The sequence below is a fragment of the Ursus arctos genome, unplaced genomic scaffold, assembly GCF_023065955.2.
Source record: "Ursus arctos isolate Adak ecotype North America unplaced genomic scaffold, UrsArc2.0 scaffold_14, whole genome shotgun sequence".
Lineage (NCBI taxonomy): Eukaryota > Metazoa > Chordata > Mammalia > Carnivora > Ursidae > Ursus > Ursus arctos.
Window position 1 is genome coordinate 63,854,173 of NW_026622808.1, and position 21,159 is coordinate 63,875,331.

A 21,159-nucleotide genomic window follows, 5' to 3' on the forward strand; every position below is an offset into this window, starting at 1 on the left:
AAGGAGATCTTAATAAATAAGTTGTCACTTTCTCTGGCATTATGTTTGGGTCACTGGGTAGCATGATGGCAGCCTCATTTCCAGAGCCCATTCACTTTGCTTTAGAAAGGAACTCTGAAATAGAGAAATCAAAAAAGCCACCCCAAACAGGATATTTCTAAATGCCCTGAGCATTCCTGAATCCTGTTCTTTACTTGGGTTTTGCTTTTAAAAGCCTCCCAAACAGCCCATGCCCAAGCCTCAGTGTAGTAATAGCTGGCTATCTAGAGAAGGCTAGAACCTCATATGTGTATATAATGTACAAATGTGTACATAGCATCTGGTGGAGAGTGGGATGATGTTAACAACAGAATGTGGAAGTTTTAGGTGTAAACATTGAAACATTAATCTATCCGGTTGTTTGATATTTTTTGTACTCGCTATTTGCTCAATGTTTTCATCAGCCTAAATGATTTCTGTTTTTGTGTAAGCTTTATCTCATTAGTAGTTATGGGTCTATACTTTTCAATCAAACACTTTGTACTCTATAAAAGCCAGTCTCTTGGTGATTTGAAGACGGGGCAAGATCCCTCTGTCAGAATAGAGTTTTAGGCAAGCAACCAATTTCTTCTGTCCACTCCCGCCTTGTGACCCAGGTCTGACTAAACTTAACAAACTCTGTTTCAGAGAAGCTATCCAGCAGTTTCTTTCCCAGTAACTCTGAATTTATTATAGAATAAAGGAAACCGGAATATTGGATTCTCACATCTCCATCAGAGATCTGCCCAAGAAATTGCTCATGGTATTGTTCAACTGCTGGCTCCAATGTGTAACCATCTGGAGAACATTCACAACTATTTTCAGGTCAGCAGCCTATCTTATCACTATAAATATTTAGAAATTACTGGGATGCCTTAGGTGGCTCAGTTGGTTGAGTGTCTGACTCTTGGTTTCGGCTCAGGTCATGATCTTAGGGTCCTGGGATTGGCCTGCATAGGGTTCTTCGCTTGATAGGGAATCTCCTTGAAGATTCTCTCCCTCTGCCCTCCCCCAACTTGTATGCATATGTGTGCTCTCTCTCTCAAATGGGTAAATAAATCTTAAAAAAAAAAAAGAAAGAGAGAAAGAAATTTAGAAATTACTAAGTGAATAAGAGATTTCTTTTTTGATTGAGAATTATTGAAGGAAAAATGGGGCCAATTGCCCAAAAAACTGTCCTAAAAGCATTTTTCCTTTTCAGTGCTTAGCTGCTGAGAACCAAGGTGTAGTTGATGGTCCAAGAATGAAAGTTCACGAGTACCACATAATGTCTTCATGCTATCAGAGGCTACTGCAGATTTTTCATGGCCTTTTTGCTTGGTGAGTAAGTGGCAGATGTGGTAGGTAGAAATAATCAAGTATGCATTTGCTTTTATTTGACAGTGACCAGGGCACTGAGGTAGAGAAAAGAAGGAAATGGCTCCGAAAGTCTTATGTAATTATGATACTTGTTCTTTTTGGAGGGTTTTTGTCTGCATCATTTCATTTGATCTTGTACCCTCTGTGTCTTATATGGCCATAGTTATTAACTCATTTGAAAATTAGGTGACTTGATATTGGCTAACCTTTAACACATAAGGCCATCTGCTTCTTAGCTGGGTTTGCTGTGGCAGCCTTTCTATAATAACACTGGAGAGACTGTTACTTAAGAAATTGTTACTGGAACACCTGGCTGGCTCAGTCCATGGACCATGAGACCCTTGATCTCAGGGTTGTGAGTTGGAGCCCCACCCTGGGTGTAGAGATTACTTAAAAATAAAATCTTAAAAAAAAAAAATGTTGTTAACTGAATAACTTGTAGATAAATTCCAGATCATATGTTAAAGAGCTGAATACATTTTGAACTGGGGTATTTAGAGATACTTTGTGGAAGCAATGAGATTTCATGGGGCCCTGAAGGATAGATGGCCTTTTGGGAGGTAAAAGAAGGGTCAGGAAGGCGTGGCATGGGTGAAAGTAGAAATGAGGGAGACATGTCTCTTAAATGCTTTTGTTCCTCAAGGCTGGGCCCTGGCTCCTCTCTTTTATACAGGTTTTCTGAGCAGTCTCACCCAAGCTTAAATTTGTGCTGAAATTTATCTTCTGAGTTATAGGCATTTGTATCCAGCTGCCTACTCAACACTTCCTTAGATGTGTCATTGACACCTCAGACACATCACATCCAAAATGGAATGTATCATCCTCACCGCAGCTCCTTCAGCTTTGCCCAGCTACGTAAATGGTACCACCAGTGTCTGAGCCAGTAACCAACAGTTGTTCTTTGTCCCTTTTTCTACCCACTACTTTTTCTCTCTCCCGCGTCAGATCACCAAATCCTGTTAATTTTATCTTTTAAATAACATCTAAATAGCCATCTGTTGCTCTCCTGCTGCACTACTTTGAGACTCCCATCATCTCTCACCTGGACGAGATTAGTTTCACAGTTGGTCTCTGCCTCCAGTTGTCCTCCCTCAGTCCTTTCTTCACATAGTAGTCAGTGGTCTTCCCAATGCAAACCCAGTCTTATCCTATCCCAACTTTGGTTCTGGTTGTCCTTAGATTTTGCTTGAGTTCAAACTCTTTTCCCTAGCTTCTAAGGCCTTTTATTATCTGGCTCCTGTTCTTCCACTAGTCTTACATTCTGCCCTCCAGCTATACTGAATTAATTTCAGTACCCTAGATTGCTTTCACCTGGAAGACTTCACACATACTCATTCTTCTACCTGGATCCCCACCCTCCTTGATCACCAGTCTTTTCTAACTCATCTCTGAGATATGGATTTAAACTTCAGTTCCTCAGGAGCATCTTCTCTGACCCCTAGGGCAGGTAAGCCTCCTTCCTGCCTCTGTAACTCCCAGTTTTCTCCTAATACTCTGGTATCCTCTTACGATAAGACTTACTACATTTCATTGTACTTACTTGTTCATCTGTCTTCCTTGCTAGACCATGAGCTCCATGGGAACTGAAACGAATCATTAGTACTTAAAAACAGTGCCTGACAAAAGATTTGATCAGATGCCTCATGTAGGAGATATACGGTTGGCAAATAAATACATGCAAAGATGTTCAATAGTATTAGTTATTAAGGAATTCCAAGTTCAAATTACAGCACGGCTAAATAATGAAGACTTACCATACCATATTGGTGAGAACACGAACACCTGGAACTCTCACATGCTGCTGATGGAAATGTAAAATGGTGCACCCACTTTTGAAACAGTTTAGCAGTTCCTTAAAAAGTTAGACATACACCTAGCATACAGCGTAGCCATTCTACTCCTAGGTATTTACTCAAGAGAAATGAAAACATATATCTATACAAAATCTTGTGCACGAATGTTTATAGCTGCTTTATTTGTAATAGCCCCAAACTAGAAGCAAATGTCCATCAACTAGTAAATGGATAAACAGATTTTCATATGGTGGAATACTACACTCAATCATGTGGATGAAGAAAAGAAATATACTGAATAGAAAGCAAGACCATAAGAGTATGTAGCATTTGATTCCATTTATATAGAACCCTAGGAAAAAGCATATAATCTCTCAGTGACGAAAACAGATCAGTGGTTGCCTATCATTGGGTGGGAGGATGGAGCGAAGGGTGCATTTCAAAGGAATATAAGGAAACTCCTGGGGGTAATGGATATGTTCATTATTTTCGTTGCAGTTATGGTTTCATGGGTTTATATATGTCACCTGATCAAACTGATCAACATTTTAAACACATGCAGTTCATTGTACATCAGTTCTATCTCAGTAAAGCTGTCCCGCCAAAACCTGACCTATTATAGACCCTTAGAATACATTTGTTGAAAGGCAGAAGGACTACCACTGGTGATGTGGAGATGTTTCTATAGGAGTAGAAAATCTAGGGGCTCAGATTGTGCTGGGCCTTTAAGGTCAGAAGAGTTTAAATGTTGTACAGAAAAGCAGTTCTGGAGTTTTATGATCAGAGGCAAGGTTTAATGAAATCAGTGTTTTAGGAAAATCCTTTTGGCAGCAGTGTGCAGGACGGATTGGAAAGGGATGCAGAAAGACCAGTTAAAAGGTGTCTCAGTGATCTACATATTGATGATGATAAGGACCTGGCTTAGAATGATGTCCTGAGCTTGGGAAAGAAGGGACAGTAGGAAAGATAATCTGAAGGTAGAATTGTCAAGACTTATAGAAGAAGGAATAAGTTTTTTACTGAGCACCTTCTATGGAATCGATACGAGATTTAACAATTGATGAAGTTATTTCTGGTTTTTCTGGGGAGGAAGGCTGAGACTTCTCTAAAATGTGGCAAATGAAGGAGAGCTTTTTTTCTGTGACAATAAACCTGGGAGGAAAAACTGTTTCAGGTGCCCTTCACCTTGCAGTGTGAGACTCAGAGCTGTGACTAAATTGGGTGCCTGGGTACTTCCAGTGTTCTAGTTCTCCTTTTTCCTCCATTGACTTACTGATGTTATAGCCTGGAGGCCAGGATCCTCAAATGTTATCTAAGAAATCCTCCTGAAACTAAGCTCAACCATCTTACCTTGACTTTCCCTTAGGAGTGGATTTTTTCAGCCTGAAAATCATAATTTACTATACTCAGCCCTTGAGGTCCTTACCAACCGACTGAAGCAAGGAGAGCCTGACCAGTCCTTGGAGGAATTACTCAGGTGGGTCAGACTACATATGCCAGAGTGTTGTCCCAAAAAACTAAAACAAGATTAGCAAGATTTCTTAGAAATCACTTGGGTGTCTTTCAGTAGTTGTGAAGGAAATTGATGTTTTCAGCTACTTTTCCTCAGTCATATGAGCTTTTTCATCTATGTATTCAGATAAATCCTGAAACATTAGAAACCATTGAATAAATCCTACTAAATCTTTGGCATCCGGCATCCTGTTGGCCTTTTAGGGTAATGATGTTGAAAACACTAGAGACCTGTAGTCGACTCTTGATTATCCAGAAACCTACCATGTCTCTCAGTAGAGTCAGGTAATTGGTAGCAGTAGCTACCACTGATTTCCTCCCAGTCTTGAAAGAAGAGCCCAGGCTGAGGGCAAGGCAGTGGAAGAGGGAGGTGAGAAGGAGAACTAATAGGCATGGCTCCCAGCCTCCTATCCCAGCTTCAACCAGAGTAATTTCATTTTTCTCTCACCTCCTCTACACTATCTCTGGCTCTGCAATCAATGCTTATCTTCCCTGCCTATAGGGCAAGATCTTACTTCATTTTAGATATAGCGCTTTTGAATTTGTTTGACCTCCTTCCCACCATCAATCAGGAGAGTACACTCTACTTTATGTCAACTACAGTTTTGGATTAATTGTGACTCCCAATCTCCCATTATTTCAGTGCATTGAAAGTTGACATATGTGGTACACTCATTAAAAGCTCTGCTTTCTCTGTCTTTTACTTGTCCCTATAAACCTAGAATTTAAACTTTATTCTCATTGTGTTGCCTTAGGCCTTAAGAGCAAATAATTTGTCCAGGGTTGCTCCTGTAAGCATGCCGTAGACTCCTCTTTGGGTATCTTGGTGTACATGACCCCTTTCAGGCCAGCATTCCATCCCCTGGGCTCTGTTCTGCCCTGGCTTTCTTCATACAAGACTGTAGTTCTCTATCAGAGTCTTGATAGAAGGTGGCCACAAAAGCACCTGAAAATGAAGAGAATTCTGATTAGGCAAATAAATACACAAGTGAACTTGGACAATTCATGAATTTAGACAGATCTGTAATACTTGTCATCTCTCTCTTTTTTTTTTTTTCTTGTCTCCTTTACAGCCAGAGCTTCAATTACTTGCAGAATTTCTCTCACAGCATTCCCAGTTTCCAGTGTGCTCTTTATCTCCTCCGACTTTTGATGGTCATTTTGGAGAAATCTACAGCTCCTGCTCAGAACAAAGAAAAAATTGGTGATGGGCCCAGATCCTCTTTTTTTTTTCTTTATGAATAGGATTAATAACTAACTCAAGCTTAAAAACTTAGGGCTTCCTAGGACCTTGTGTATTTTATGTGTAAAACCCCCCATAACCATAGATGTGCCCTCTTGCCATATCAAGAAGGACATTTTCCCAGAAGGAGCTATAACTGATCTCTGCTGATCCTGCTTAGTCTGAGTTTGGTTATTTTAGTTGGCTAGCTCATTTTCTGTTTGGCTTCTGTTCATTCACATCCCACCCCCCCTTTTTTTTTGTAAATTATCTGGGACATTTGGCAAAAAGAGATACAAACTACTAGGTTAATAAAATGGGAGAAAGGAGAAATCAAGATTTGATTAAGTGTAAAGGAAGGCTGGGCCCCATTCCTGGTCTTTTTTTTTTCCTTTTTTAAAGATTTTGTTTATTTATTTGAGAGAGTGACAGAGATAGGGAGAGAGAGCATGAACTGGGAGGAGAGGGAGAAGCAGGCTCTCCACTGAGCAGGGAGCCCAATGCAGGGCTCGATCCCAGGACCCCAGGATCATGACCTGAGCTGAAGGCAGACGCTTAACTGACTAAGCCACCCAGGCGCCCCTCCTAATCTTTTTCTTTATCTTTTGTCATAACTCCTTGAATGCAGCTGACTGATTATATATCCTAATTGGCAGCACACACAGAAAGCAAGAAGAAAATGCAATACACGCCTTTTATTATTTTCTGTTGATTAAAAGGGGAAGGTTTGGTGTGAAACTTTAAGGTGGACATGGCTTTTTGGTCTGCCCAGGAGGAACAAGATTGATTTTCCTACTGCCCAGCAGTGTGTGTCTGTTCAGCTCATGTGTGTGTATGTGGCAGGGCAGGGTGAGATGGTAGGATGCATTGGGTCCTAGACAAATGCTTTTATTTCTGGTAGAAGGACCAGTGGAGCAGGAACCCCTGGTAGCTTTTTTTTCAAATTGTCAGACTAGGAGCTTCAGAGTAAATATAAAAAAATAATCCTTTTGATCATTAATCATCCCCCCAAAACCTGAAAAACAAGAGTATAGTCAATTTTCCATGCATGAGAGGTATTTGTTTTATTTCTGCAACAGCTTCCTTGGCCAAACAGTTCCTCTGTCGGATGTGGCCAAGCGGGGAGAAAGAGAAGAGTAGCATCCCTACTGAACAGCTCCATACTTTGCTCAGGTGAGAGGCTCGATTTCTTTCCATGAGCCAAATAGTCCAATTTGCCACTGTTGGAATCTCTTGCCTGGTCAAAGACTGAGAAATTGCCATGGTTAAGGAGAACTTGGAAACAATGAAGTAGGTTTAAAATAAACAAAAGTTGTATCATATTATACACCTGAAACTATAATATGGTATATTAATTATACTTGAATAGAAAAATAAAATAGGAAATTAACAGAATTTGAAATATGTGGATCATAAGATCCTCTGGTTCTATTTTATTTATTTTGAAATTTATTTATTTGACAGAGAGAGAGCACAAGCAGGGGGAATAGCAGAGGGAGAGAGAAGCAGACTCCCCACTGAGCAGGGAGCCTGATGGAGGGCTCGATCCCAGAACTCTAGGATCACGACCTGAGCCGAAACCAGACACTTAACCAACTGAGCCACGCAGGTGCCCCACTGGTTCTATATTACACTGTCAGCTAGTTCCTGACTAGCTGGAGGAAATGGAGGAGTCTGCTATTGTATTTTGCCTTGTTAATCAGAGTTAGGTAATTATTTGTTGCCTACTATATCCAAGACTCATCCATCACTTCCAAAGTGTCTAACTATATTTCCAATTGAAACATCATTTCCTTTATCTCCTGATAATTACCTGGAATCTTCATTTTATTTATTTATGTATTTATGTATGTATGTATGTATGTATTTATTTATTTAAGATTTTATTTATTTTGACAGAGAAAGAAAGAGCACAACCAGGGGGAGGAGCAGAGACAGAAGGAGAAGCAGACTCCCCACTGAACAAGGAGCCCATTGAGGGACTCGATCCCAGGACCCCGGGATCATGACCTGAGCCAAAGGCAGATGCTTAATCGACTGAGGCACCCAGGTGTCCCTGGACTCTTCATTTTATTAAAAATAAATGCTAGTAGGGGCAATTGGGTGGTTCAGTCGGTTAAGCATCTGTCTTAGGCTCAGGTCATGATCCTGGGGTCCTGGGATCGAGGCCTGCATCCGGCTCCTTGCTCAGCGGGGAGCCTTCTTCTCCCTCTGCCTCTCCCCCTTACCCTGCCCATGCTCTCTCTTTCTTTCTCTCTCAAATAAAATCTTTAAAAAATTTTTTTAAAAATAAATGCTAGTAGTTGTTTTAAAACTAAGTGCCTGGCAGGGCAACTGGGTGGCTCAGTTGGATAAGCGACTGACTCTTGATTTCAGCTCAGGTTATGATCTCAGGGTCATGAGACTGAGCCCTGTGTCAGGCTCCATGCTCAGTGCAGAGTCTGTTTGGGATTCTCTTCTCTCTCGCCTTCTGCCCCTCCCCCTGCTCGCATGGGCACACCAGCATACACTCTCTCTAAGTGAATAAAATCTTTCAATCAATCAATCAGTCAACAAGCAAGCAAGCTAAGTACCTGGTAATATGTCAAGAAAGAAATCTTGATTTAGGAATTCTGTAACGTGTATTTATACTCCTGTGTCTCAATGCAGCATTTACCTGGAGCATACAAACAGTGTTCTGAAGGCCATAGAGGAGATTGCTGGGGTTGGTGTCCCAGAACTGATCAATTCTCCTAAAGATGCATCTTCTTCCACATTCCCTACCCTGACCAGGTATGGGAGTTCTCTCCTCCAGTTTTTTCCCTGATTAGAATCACACTGTCCAATATACGTGGTTTCCCTTCATTTCATTCTGATACAGATGGTAGGTACAGTCATTCATTCAACACATGGAGTGTCTACTGTGCATTCTTTTCAAGGGGCTCTCAGCCAACCCGTGTTAAAGGACCTTAGTGAGGAATGAATTTTCAGTAGTGTCTTCAAAGACAATGAATATTTAGTCACCAAACATCTCATGTTAGTACTTTCACCCCTTAAAAGTGAGACTATCTAATATTTTAACCATCTTTAGTATAAAGTGATTATTGTATCTGATCATGTACATCTCAATGGGTTTTTTGTCTCATACAACATTTATAAAGCACTTTCACATTCTTTATGTCATTCAGTCCTTTCAATGATTCTGTGAGGTAGCTATTATTATCCCTGTTGTACTGATGAGGAAAATGAGTGTTAGAGGGGAACTTACTCACTTACCCAGGCAATAAGGAGTTAGGAACTTGAACTTGAATCTTCTTACCATTACCTCACAGCTTCTTCCATGCCACCACACCACCTCCCTTCATAAAGTTAATTCCGTTGTTTGACAGGCTGTCTTCTTGGGCTCCTTTGTGAATCCTTTCCACTCCCCTATCCTTGAACAGTGGACCCTAGTGAAAGGAAATTCGGAGAGGTGGGGAAGGAAATGACTTTTGGTTCCTTGACTTCTTCTTTGGAAGTTCTTTCTAACAAGTCATCATTGTGTGAGTGTGCATGTTTTCCCCTCTTCTAGGCACACCTTTGTCATTTTCTTCCGTGTGATGATGGCTGAACTAGAGAAGACAGTAAAGGGTCTTCAGGCCGGCACAGCAGCAGACTCACAACAGGTGGGTCAGGTACTCCCACCACAAGAGGTAGACCTGGTTACTAGGAAGCTGCTGCATCTTCTATTTCTTGGGTCCAGGGTTTCTTCTAAGCTACTTCCTTTGAGTTGGAGAGATCCAGGATTCTTTTTCAGGTTCCTGGTTTAACTTTCTTTCCAGTTTGAGGGAGATTTGGGCTCTGTATTCCCTGGCTACTGCCCAAGGGAAGGCTCAGACTGCTCCATAAGGCCTAGCTCTGGAAAAAATATCTTTGGTCGCAGCCTCCCATGCCCAGCAGTTTGCTGCTCGTGAGCTGGCATGAGGTGAGCAGGTCTGTTTAAGGTGCTGTGCTGCTGCCTGCTAACCAGAACTGAGCTAGACTGCTGAGAGCATAGGAATCAGAGAAGCCACAGGGATCTGATCATCAGCGGGTATGTTGCAGAGGCTTTTTCCTACTTGGAAGTTACTGAAGCCAAGTCCTCTTTAGAAACTCTCTATAAGGCACCCTATGCAGGCCTCAGAACCATCTTGTGGGTGCACTGGTAACATCTCTCTGAGAGAATAATTGGCTTAAATTAATCTTGGAAGAGCTATGTAATCCAAGATCCATATATTAGTGGAAATACTATAAGAGAAGTACTTGGCTGGTTCAGAAGTGCCTTTATATTTGGTTGCCCCCAGATTCATGAAGAGAAGCTCCTCTACTGGAATATGGCTGTTCGAGACTTCAGTATCCTCATCAACCTGATAAAGGTGAGTGTGCAGGCTTCTTGACCCACCTTACCAGCTAACTACAGAAAGCAAGAAGGGTCCTGGCTTCCAAAATGGACTCTCCCTGCTCATCTCCCCTCCCTTCCTTGGGGACCTGTTCTCACCTATCTTCTTCCCTTGTCCCTCTACCCATCGTAGATAACCCCTTCTACTCTCCCTAGGCAGTGTCTTTTTCCTTATCTTCCTTTCTCCTTCCCTGTCTGGGCCACAATACTATTTAATGGCTCTCACCTTGTCTTGGGTCCTCTGTGACCTGAGCACATTCCCACTGTCTCTCTCTTCCAACCTGGAATGCCTTCTTTATCCCTCAAACACACTCTGTGCTCTTACCCATTCCATGATTTTGCTAGGCTATTCTCCCAGCTCAGAATGTCATTCTCTTTCCTTTCCACCTTTCATCCATCTTTCTTAAGGCTTCACATCAAGGTTTGGACTTCAATGCCATCAATTTCTTACTATTCTTTGCTTCCCTGTTTCTTTTTTTGAACCTTAGTGATGGTGATTATTTTGTTCTGTTTCATAATTAATTTAATTGTTGACATACCTTCTTCATTTTAGAATTCTTTACGACACCAAGAGATGTGCTTTGCACAATGGGGAAGAGGCTGGGGTGCTCAAAGGAGCAGACCTCAACTTTGGTTTTTTGTCTTTTGTGTCTCCAGGTGTTTGATAGTCGTCCTGTTCTGCATGTATGTTTGAAGGTGAGAGATTGACCTGACCCTCTTTAGTATTTATTCTTCCTGTGGATCTTTCTAGAGATGGCCTCAGCTGAAAGGAGTTGCTTAATACTTTGCCCACAGCCAGAGTTTTCAGAATCTGTGCTAACAGGTGGTAGTTTAGAAAAGACACTGGATATGTTTTCCCACACAAGTGGGATGACTGGAGAAGCTAATTTTCCTATGAGTTTGCAAACTTTTGGTCTGAGTCTGAGAAGTATGGGGAGTGGCTTCAGGACAGTGACTTCAACAGCAGTAGTCACTCTTTGCCATTCCTTCCCAGGCAACAGGGAGGAAGGAGTGGTAGGGGATTCCTCTTTTTATTTTAGTTTATTAATTTAATTTATTTATTTTTAAAGATTTATTTATTTATTTGAGAGAGAAAGAGCACACACACACACAGGGCAGAAGGGCAGACGGAAAGGAAGAGAGTTTAAGCAGACTCCGCTCCTAGCGTGGAGCCTGATACAGGGCTCGATATCATGACCCTGAGATCATAACCTAAGCTGAAATCAAGAGTTGGACGCTTAAGTGACTGCGCCACCCAGGCACCCCCGATTCTTCTTTTTAAAGCCCATGGCTGGCCTCATGAATATGGAAGCTGGTATCCTGATAACCTCCAAACTCCTCTCTCAAGGGGAGAGCCCAGATTAGCCCTAGATTTGAGGATGGGTTAGGAGCTAGGAGATGTTATGAGGAGAATGTGTCTTCCCCACTCCTTATGGTTCTTTCCAAGTAGAGGCACCTCATTCTTGTTATCCCCTGGCTCCTTTCTTCCTCTTTACTCCAGCCTGGTGCCAGTGCAGAAGATGGGTGAGTAGGGGGAGTGATTTTTCCGACTGGTAAATTTGGCAGTCGGTTATGTGCTTCCTCGGCTCTACACAGTTTTTTCCTTTTGGGAGTAAGTGGTTCTCAGACAGCTGGTTCACCTCTGTTTTCCATGCCCCCATTCTTCCATTGAGCAAGGCCTCTGCCCATTGGCTGTGTCTAGGATGGATAAGTCTGCCCAACTCTGAGGCTTAGTTAGCAGGCCCATTTAGTTTTTGCATTAAGCTTACATTCTCCAAATTAACATTTTGGACTCTTCCCAGTTTATTTTTTATATACAAAAATAAGAAAATAAAACCCCTAGGCTGGGTGATGCTGTGCTACCTCAGGCAGGGGTGCTTCATGTGAAAGACCTCAGTAGAGGTCATCACCAGTGTGTCTCTTCTCTTCTTCAGTATGGGCGTCTCTTTGTGGAAGCATTTCTGAAGCAGTGTATGCCGCTCCTAGACTTCAGCTTTAGAAAGCACCGGGTAAGAACTGAGAGCACAGAAGAAAGATGTGTTCTTTTTTTTTTTTTTTTTTTTTTAAAGATTTTATTTATTTATTCGACAGAGATAGAGACAGCCAGCGAGAGAGGGAACACAAGCAGGGGGAGTGGGAGAGGAAGAAGCAGGCTCACAGCAGAAGAGCCTGACGTGGGGCTCGATCCCATAACGCCGGGATCACGCCCTGAGCCGAAGGCAGACGCTTAACCGCTGTGCCACCCAGGCGCCCCAAAAAGATGTGTTCTGTACAGTTACTCCGAAGATATATCCATGGTGGCTCCTAGGCTGGGAGCAGGGGCAGCCCCTTTGCCCAGGTTTTGGGCCTCAGTTCTACTCTGGCTCCTTTGGTCCACTTCAGCTCTCACCAGAGATGCCCATATTGGACCGAATATTCCAAAGTAGACTGAACTTCAGACCCACTCTGTTTAAACCCACCTTTCTACTTCTACTCCAGATATGAGGGTGGTTGCTCCTTTTAGCTTGATTTTATTGTCTTGCTGCACTCCTAGGACCTCATGTATCAGTGTGTCATTTGCTTATTCCTTTGTACTTGTCTAGGTCTACCCTCAGGAATAATAATAATAATAATCTTATTTGTGTCATAAACTCTTTGCTGTTGTAATGGGTTATCTTTTTTTTAACATGCAGACTTTTTTTTTATTTTTAAAGATTTTATTGATTCATTTGAGAGAGCGAGCATGAGCAGGGGGCGGGGCAGGGAGAGACAGAGAGGGAGAAGCAGACTTCCCCCTAAGTAGGGAGCCTGATGCGGGGCTCGATCCCAGGACCCCGAGATCATGACCTGAGCCAAAGTTAGATGCTTAACCAACTGAGCCACCCAGGCGCCCTTGTAATAGGTAATCTTGAGAGGTTTTTTTTTGGCTAAGTAAGATTCAGGGTTATAGTAATGAAATAAGAATAGTAACAAAGGTGATGATTTCTTACACATATTTAGCAAGTTTGCAAGACACTCTCACAGTATTTGGTTGGTTCCTCATAACTTAGAAAGAGAAAGGGGAGGATAGCTAGTAAGCTCTAAGCTTTGAGGGCCAAATTGAGATGATTGCCAATACGCAGCTGGAACCTGTGGAGTTTATCCTCTTTGGAGCCTTTGGTTTCATCTAAAATGAAATGAGAGCACTTAATATGGCATTTATGACTTTGTGGGTTGTAGGAAGATGTTCTGAGCTTACTGGAAACTTTCCAGCTGGATACGAGGCTGCTTCATCACCTATGTGGGCATTCCAAGGTAAGGAGGAAGGCAGGTCATGGCACCAGCCTGCCCGTTGGCTTAATCTGCAGTGTGATCAGAAGATCCACAGGCTCCCGTTCCTTCTTCCTTTTTTACCCTTCTTGAGTCTTTATTTTTGAGACTGTCTGTTCAAAGACAGTTTAATTCAGAGTGGTCAGATCCTTAGTTGCTAGTTGAAATTGGGCAGTCACGTAGAGGGTAGTTTCTGCATCTGAAGTTTGGCTCAAAGTCCATAGCACTGTTTCCTGTAGAAGCTTCTCTTTGGTGAGAGATATAGAATGTTGGTGGACGTGTTGCTTCTATAAAGTACTCTGGGTGGGAGGAATATTATGTAAGTAACAATTCTCTGCTAGAGACAAGAGGTGGTTCTAAAAGCAGCCATCTTCAGAGCTTTTCAGCTGTACTATTTACTTGTTAAGGAACACATCTGTCTCTTGTGAGAACATTTTACCAGTAGAGGATTTTTCCACTTAAAGCCTACAGTTGAACCATTGTCATTTTTTGTCTGAAGAAATACAGAACCATAGAGCTCTGTAGTCCTGGGCAAACCAAATTCTTTTTCAGTCCAGTTTCTATTGCTCACTTCCTCCCTTAGGACTCCTAGCTAAATAGGGATACTCTGTTGTTTAGTATCTGTACAATATATGTTCAAGAATATTTTAGGTAAATTCATTGATAACTGGTCAATAAGAGGTTATGAAGAAGAACCTAAGGTGTTGGTGGTATGTCTTCTAGGCTCTTGTAGCTTGAAGGAGAGTTGCCATTCTCTTCAGAGTACTCTGCCAAACTACTGTTTAATGGAACATGTCTCTGGCCTATACTGGGAGGACTTAACGCTCTTATTCAGTGTTTAAGATGTCAGGAATTCAAAAGTTTCTGTATAGGAATGTGAAAGCATGATGATAAATCCAGATGAGTTGGGTGCATTTGTTTCCATTTAGATTCACCAGGACACAAAACTCACCAAACACGTGCCTTTGCTCAAAAAGACCCTGGAGCTTTTAGTTTGCAGAGTGAAAGCCATGCTTATCTTCAACAATTGCAGGGAGGCTTTCTGGCTGGGCAACCTCAAAAACCGGGACTTGCAGGTAAGCCTAGGGGCCCTGCCCAAGATAATCTATTCCCACTCTTTGCGAGAGCATCAGAAGGTATGTCAAGGAGGTCAGCTAAGCCTTATTCTCTTGATAAGACTGGCTTTCTCTTAAGGCTGTGGCCATTTAGCTCTTAAAGTTAGGATACATTGCTTCTGGTCTTAGTCATGTGTTCCACCCCTCATCCTAGCCAAGAAAGGCACCAAAACATGCCACTGATAACAACAAGGCCTCAGATAGAAGAGCCAGATCAATGAAACCTCTCTCCTCAGCCAGAGTGGGCTCCTGTAAGTGCTGCTGAGGGTAGATTCATAATAACATTTGTTTATGTGGACACACTTTTTAAAAAATTATTTGGGGTCTTTTTCTAAACCAGTGTCTTATTCCTGAAATTATTCTCTGCCTAATTTTAACAAATAAACATTTCTAAGGTTTTTCAACTGTCTGGCTGAAATCTTGTATGGCTCGTACAGCTTTGGAGTTTTAGCAATTTTCATGTAGGGTCCAAGTCCTTCTCATTCATCTTTACAATAGCTGAGGGGTTTATAATCTTATATATGAAAAGAATAGCACCCCAGAGACTTAGTTTCCTTTCTTCACATTTGCTTTATGAGGTACTATTATTTCCACAAAACTATTAAACAAAATACTATAAATTATAACAATACTATTGTTTCCATGAGAAAAATAAAGCTTAGAGAGGTTAAGTAACTTCCCTAAAGCCATTCAGCAATAAGTGAGAGGTTCCAGGGTTTGAGTCCAAACAGAAATGATGCAAAGCTGATGTTCTTAAACCACTTTGTATACTGTCTTTCAGCCTCGACATGGACATTTGTAGTTGGTGTGTTGGTGGTCATGTACTTTAAGGTCTTTGGGAAATTTCAGAACAATATTCAGCATTTACTTAAAGAGTCACCAATACATCCTGGCCTTGTAAAATCTAGTATGATATTAGAATACAGCAACGGACTTTTCGTAAAACTCCATATTATATTAGAGCCGCACGTATCTCAGAAACCCTGGGTTGATTATCACTTCTCTAGATGCTAGAACACACGTTGGTGTCCATGTTTGACCATGTTTGAATGCCTAGAATATCATCTTTTCTATTGCCTATAAACTAAGCCTTTCTCCCCTTGAGACCCCAAATATGATCCTTATAAGCCACCATTTGTTTTGGCCCATTCACATTTAGGGTGAAGAGATTCTGTCCCAGAACTCCGAGGAGAGTGAGGATGATACAGCGTCCCAGGTTTCCAAGAGCAAAGCAACGGAGGTATCTCTGCATAAGACCCCAGAGTGTGCGGTTGGTTGTTGCAGTTTGTTAATTATTCTGAGTCCATAGAAAGTATAGAACTTTTACTGCTTATGTTTTTAAGTTTATTTATTTATTTTAGTAATCTCGACACCCAGCCTGGGGCTTGAACCAACGACCCCGAGATCAAGAGTTGCATGCTCTTCCAGCTGAGCTAGCCAGGCACCCCTCCCTGCTTATGTTTATAATCAAAGACTTCTGTGCCCATCTCCACTGTCTCCAGAAAAACTTCTGTTTTAAATGAATTCTGTGGGGGCCAGAAGAGTATCTCAAGTTGTGACATATATTATGGAGTTAAAAATTCCCTTTCATTATTCATATTAAATTCGTATCTGAAACCATTTTAGAGGGAAAAACGAAGAGGTCAAGTGTTCTCTGAGTGCCAAGAAGAATGAATTAAAACATTTAGATATGTTGTTTGAGTATATAAAATAGAAATATGAAGCATTTGGTGAAAGCTAAAGCACAGAATAAAAAGCTGCAATCACTGAAAACTATACTAAGAGTAGGGGTCCTTATTCTTTTCTGGGCCACTACATACACTTTCAGGACTTTAAAGAAAGCTGAAGAAATATGTGTATGTTTCTAAAATTTTGTTAAAATTCAGGTAGGTTTTGGACACCAAGAAGTTCACATTTAAGAATCCCTGCTGTGAAGCCTCTATAATGCAATTTGAGGCTAATGCAGAAAGATCATTTAGCATGAAAAATACTTTTATTATTCGTATAATATACCTCTACCTTGTTCTCTTAAAAAAATTTTGGAGCAGGTGATACCCTATTAGTTTGGTACTTTCTCCTAAGCAAACCTCCCAGATTAGAGTTGCAGATCAAAGAATTTTATGCTGAATTCCTATTGAGATACACCAGAATTCTTAGTTTAGCAAACATTTTCATTCTGTATTGAATGCCTGCTTTATTCTGTGTCACACACATGCAGTAGAGGTGGAAGACCATGGCTTATTTAAAAATAATGTGAATTTGGTTCAGTTGCGGAATGTCATAGGTCATTATCACAGTGGCCTCCCTCCATGATCATGATACAAGAAAAATGGGGGAGCTTCAATTCCTTTTTCAAATGAATGATTTAACCACTATCATTGGTTTTAACAATGATACAGTACAGTTGTAAATCCTACGGGAGCAGTATTATAATTCATGGGGTCACCCAGATGACCTAAAATATCTAATTAACCTTTGCCCCTTAGGATGGTGAAGAAGATGAAGTAAGTGATGGAGAAAAGGAGCAAGATAGTGATGAAAGTGATGATGACTCCGAATAGACCACAGAGAGACTGATGCCCCTTCCCCATCTCTGCTAGTCCCTCCCATTCTGTGTTCAGGGTTTGAAACCTGTTTGCCTTCCTTACTGGAAGCATCCTGTTTTGTCATAAGGAGGGGTCTTTACTGAATCACCTTAATTGTGAATTTCATAGGTCATGTAACATCATCAAAGACCCTGGCTCAGGATTCCACTGTAGCATTACTTACCGGTCTGGGCAAACATGGCAGTGCTTTGCTGTGGAATAGTCACGATTCTGGGCTTTGGGAGCTAGTTTTGAAACTTAGACATTTAGGATTGTATCAGTTTTACAAATAAATTCTGTTTTAAGTTCTGCCTCAACTACCTCATTCCTCTTTCTGCCTTTCCTTCCTAAATCAAGAATTACATGGAATTCAATTGGGGTTTTTGCAGAGAGATAATGCAAACTGGTGCCAACACATCAGTTCTACCAATTAAAATCTGTTGCCTGTTCTAAGGAGCATCTTTATTTGAGATGAGAAGATCTTTGTGATATTTTTGGAGGAGTGATGAATTTCTGGTCAATGCCCAAAAAGAAAGTCCAAAAGGAAAATTCTGGCTGCTTAAAAATTTTTTGGTCGTGTAGATATAAGATAAAAAGGGAAAAGGCACCATCAAACTCATGTTGACTTTGTATATATGTTTATTTTATTTCCACATTATTCTGAGTTTTATCTATAGACTCATTATAACAATGCTACAGAATTACTAGTAGTAGTATACCAGCTAAAATGGGGAGCTCTCATGTGTTCTGCCAGAAAGCCCAGTTTCATTGCTGCTCCAAGTTCTTGCCAGGCTATAAATATTCTTTAATATTTGCTAATATTACTACCCACTTTTATACTCTCCAGTGGTATCAGGATGTGGTTGGTTAGGGTTTTTTGTTGTTGATTTGGTGGGGGAGATTATTTGTTTTGTTTTTTATTATTTTTTTAATCCTTGACCCAGCTATAGATTTTTGACCCCTTCATCCTCATGTACATGGAAAGCCATAATCTCCTTCCTTGATACCCCTTTGTTTCCCCATCTCATTGTGGTCTTAGATGTTTAAGTGAGTTCACACTAGGCTCATTCATTTATATGGTTTAATGGTTCTTTCTCACATGTACATGTCAACACTAGTTTGACTCTCTTTTAAATGTTGTTCAACTTTACAATGGGAATGTTCTCCTTTGCTCTGTCACTGGCCTTTGTAGGGGAAAGGAGAAAAGGGGTTCCTGAATTGTCAGTGCTTGACAGAAAAGCAAGATGGCTCAGGTGATGTCAGTTTCCTTTACAGGGACAGGTTTCTGTAAGCTTCAGGCACATAGCATAGGACATGGTATGAGGAACAGGAATCAGATGGGAACCCTTTACTTGGAGTGTTGCAAGGCAAAGGTGCACTTCTTATACGTTGCATACAGTAAGAGGATAGAGCGCAGCATCTGTTTGCACATGGTCACTGTCATCTGAATCTGAGGTTCCTTAAGTCCAGTGGGCCACTGGTTCTCCCGGCTGATGATTTTGCAAAAGGCTGATTTGTCTGAAACTCTGAAGGTCCCAGTCCATTTTGGTGGCTGAGCTGTGATGACCCTGCCAAAGACGGAATCCACTCCACTGAGGCGGACAGGCTGGGGCTTCCTGACCAGCCCTTTGTTGTTGTTCATGGTTCGGGGCTCTGATGTGTGGCAGGGTAACTTGGGACTCACCCCAGTCTCCAGAAATGGGCTGTCTAGGACTAGAGTGACCTCTTGAAAGCACAGCTGCACTTCCAGGTCAGAAGGGGTATGTGGGAAGCAGGGGGAAGCCCTAAAGGGATGCTTTGAAGAAGGTGTAGGTGTTGTGTGCCGCAGCCATTGGAAGCTCTCGTCCATTGGGGTCCATGGTGACCAGAGCTGGTATCCTGCCATTGACAGTCCTAAAGAAGAGGAATCAGAACATGGAATTTCCCTAGCATGGTTTTGGTGAGGGCACGGCCATTTAAATTCACATTTATCTGTTTCATTATTGACTTTAACTTACTCTGTAGTTCTCATTAACAGATTCCAATAGATGTTAAGGATATTAGTAATTCTATAAAGGGCAGTAGTGGATGGTAATGAATATTGAATCTGGCAACTGCTACGTGTTCTAAAACTTTATTAAATCTTATCACAAGCCTCTGAAGGTAGGTTTTAACCTATTTTACAGGTGAGGAAATGGATTTGTCCAAAGTGGAATATCTCAGTTCACTACTAGGACATATTCTGTGTTGATAAATTCTAAGATAGAATCTATACCTCTGAGGTGGCAGAGGCTACTGGCACTTCGTGATGAGACACTATTTGTGGATAGAAGCTCATAAAAGCCATGTCTTACCAAATATTTGTGACTCTAATTCCCGGTACTTAATTTATACCAGTGGTTCTCAAAATGTGATCCTGGCACTAGCAGCTTCAGCATCATCTGGAAACACAGAAATGCACATTCTTGGGCCCCACCTCAGACCTACAGAATCAGAAACTGGGGGTAGGGCTTGCAATCTGCATTTAAACACACCCTCCAGGGGATTCTGATGCACTCACAGTTTGAGAACTTATGCCATCCCTCTTAAGGAACTTAGGTTTTCATTATTAAATATGGAGAGACTGTCTCCTTTTGGCCCTAAAAACCTGTTTTGTGACACAGGGGAACAGCTCTCAGAGCCCTGAGCTACTTATGTACCACCTCAGAGGAATTACACCAGGCTAGAAGGAAAAAAAAAGTTTCCAAAGGACAGTCTTAAAAATTTTTAAAGACTTTTCTGATTCTTCTAGGCGTGTTTTGTTTTGTTTTTGGTTTCTTATGGGAGACCTAGAGGTAAGATCTTGATTCTCCCCCCCGCCCCCTTTGAAGAAAAAGCAAAGGGCTGGCAAGATGTTGCTAATTAAAAAATTATTTAAGTAGAACTTGGATTTTCCATCATTCTACTTTAAAACTGCCAATATATAAAAGGATTTACTGAATTCAGCAGAAGCTACCATTTTTTGAGCACCTACCTATTGTGTTAAGGAGCATAGCAGTTCCCTTTTCTTTCCAGCCAAGTGTATTTCTCTGCCCCTTCTCTCTTCTCACACAAAAGGTAGCAGCAGCAGATCTGATCCCATCCCATCCAGTAATTGCCCAGGAAATGCTGTGAAAAGTTGACTCCTCCACCACAGTTTGTTAAGACAGTAAAGTTCATTTTTAAAAAGAGTTGATGACATTTCACACCAGAAGACCTGTCCCTGACAGTGGTTAGTGTAAAGGAGATTTGTTGATTTCCTTCCACGTAATGTCTCTCCTTATCTTTGTACACTCCTGCACATACTGTGTTCAAATATCTAGACTGCTTTAGGACGAGAAATTGACACTGAGGGGATGGTTATCTATTATAAACAGCCTATGAAAGTCTTCTGAAGCTTGATATCGTCACCCTGAGAGAATACATTCAAGATCAGGGCTACTCTGGTACAGCACCATGGCAAGATGGGATGTGGAGGGTGTTAACTCCTCAGTATATGCCAAAAAGATTTTTTAATCCTAGGATCCTTTTCCTGACTCCCCTCCTAAGAGCACATAGGGCCAGAGGTAAAAGGCTTTTTATCAAATGTCCCACCTTAAGTACTGGACAGAACCAACCTGCAAAGAGAGAGGGCTTCTGACCCCAGACCTTTAAGCCACGTCCACCAAGGTTTAAAATCAAGACGATTCACTCCTCCACTCCCACCACCCAGAAATCACTGTTATCCGCTCCAACAGGGCTTGAACCTTGGAAGTCTGTTCAAGCTGCTTTAATAGCTCCCAGATAGCGAACACCTTGTACTCCCGGCCATAAAGTCTTCCCTTTCATACGCTCCTCCCGTTCCAAGGAACCGAGTCCCTCGATTTCCCCACCT

The 21,159-nt window shown here is 41.5% G+C and overlaps 2 protein-coding genes across 4 annotated transcripts in view; one reads left to right on the forward strand and one right to left on the reverse strand.

The window, feature by feature from the left end:
• The window catches only part of FANCD2 (FA complementation group D2), a 58,090-nt gene extending 40,360 nt beyond the window's left edge, over positions 1–17,730 (forward strand). For 2 of the 3 annotated variants that reach the window (XM_057311931.1, XM_057311932.1), the window contains exons 31-44: positions 715–843; positions 1,220–1,338; positions 4,537–4,647; positions 5,756–5,886; positions 6,984–7,077; positions 8,554–8,676; positions 9,455–9,548; positions 10,206–10,277; positions 10,958–10,996; positions 12,235–12,309; positions 13,499–13,573; positions 14,518–14,664; positions 15,863–15,973; positions 17,190–17,730. In XM_057311931.1, coding sequence (XP_057167914.1) covers positions 715–843; positions 1,220–1,338; positions 4,537–4,647; positions 5,756–5,886; positions 6,984–7,077; positions 8,554–8,676; positions 9,455–9,548; positions 10,206–10,277; positions 10,958–10,996; positions 12,235–12,309; positions 13,499–13,573; positions 14,518–14,664; positions 15,863–15,973; positions 17,190–17,264 — 1,395 coding nt within the window. In that variant the 3' untranslated portion in view covers positions 17,265–17,730. The remainder of the gene's footprint in view (positions 1–714; positions 844–1,219; positions 1,339–4,536; positions 4,648–5,755; positions 5,887–6,983; positions 7,078–8,553; positions 8,677–9,454; positions 9,549–10,205; positions 10,278–10,957; positions 10,997–12,234; positions 12,310–13,498; positions 13,574–14,517; positions 14,665–15,862; positions 15,974–17,189) is intronic. The other variant, XM_026501351.4, reaches the window with a different exon arrangement.
• Positions 17,731–18,543: 813 nt separating this feature from the next.
• FANCD2OS (FANCD2 opposite strand) lies at positions 18,544–19,173 on the reverse strand. The gene has a single exon (XM_026500370.4). The coding sequence runs from the start codon at positions 19,171–19,173 to the stop codon at positions 18,637–18,639; it is 537 nt and encodes a 178-aa protein (XP_026356155.2). The 3' UTR covers positions 18,544–18,636.
• Positions 19,174–21,159: the final 1,986 nt, after the last annotated feature.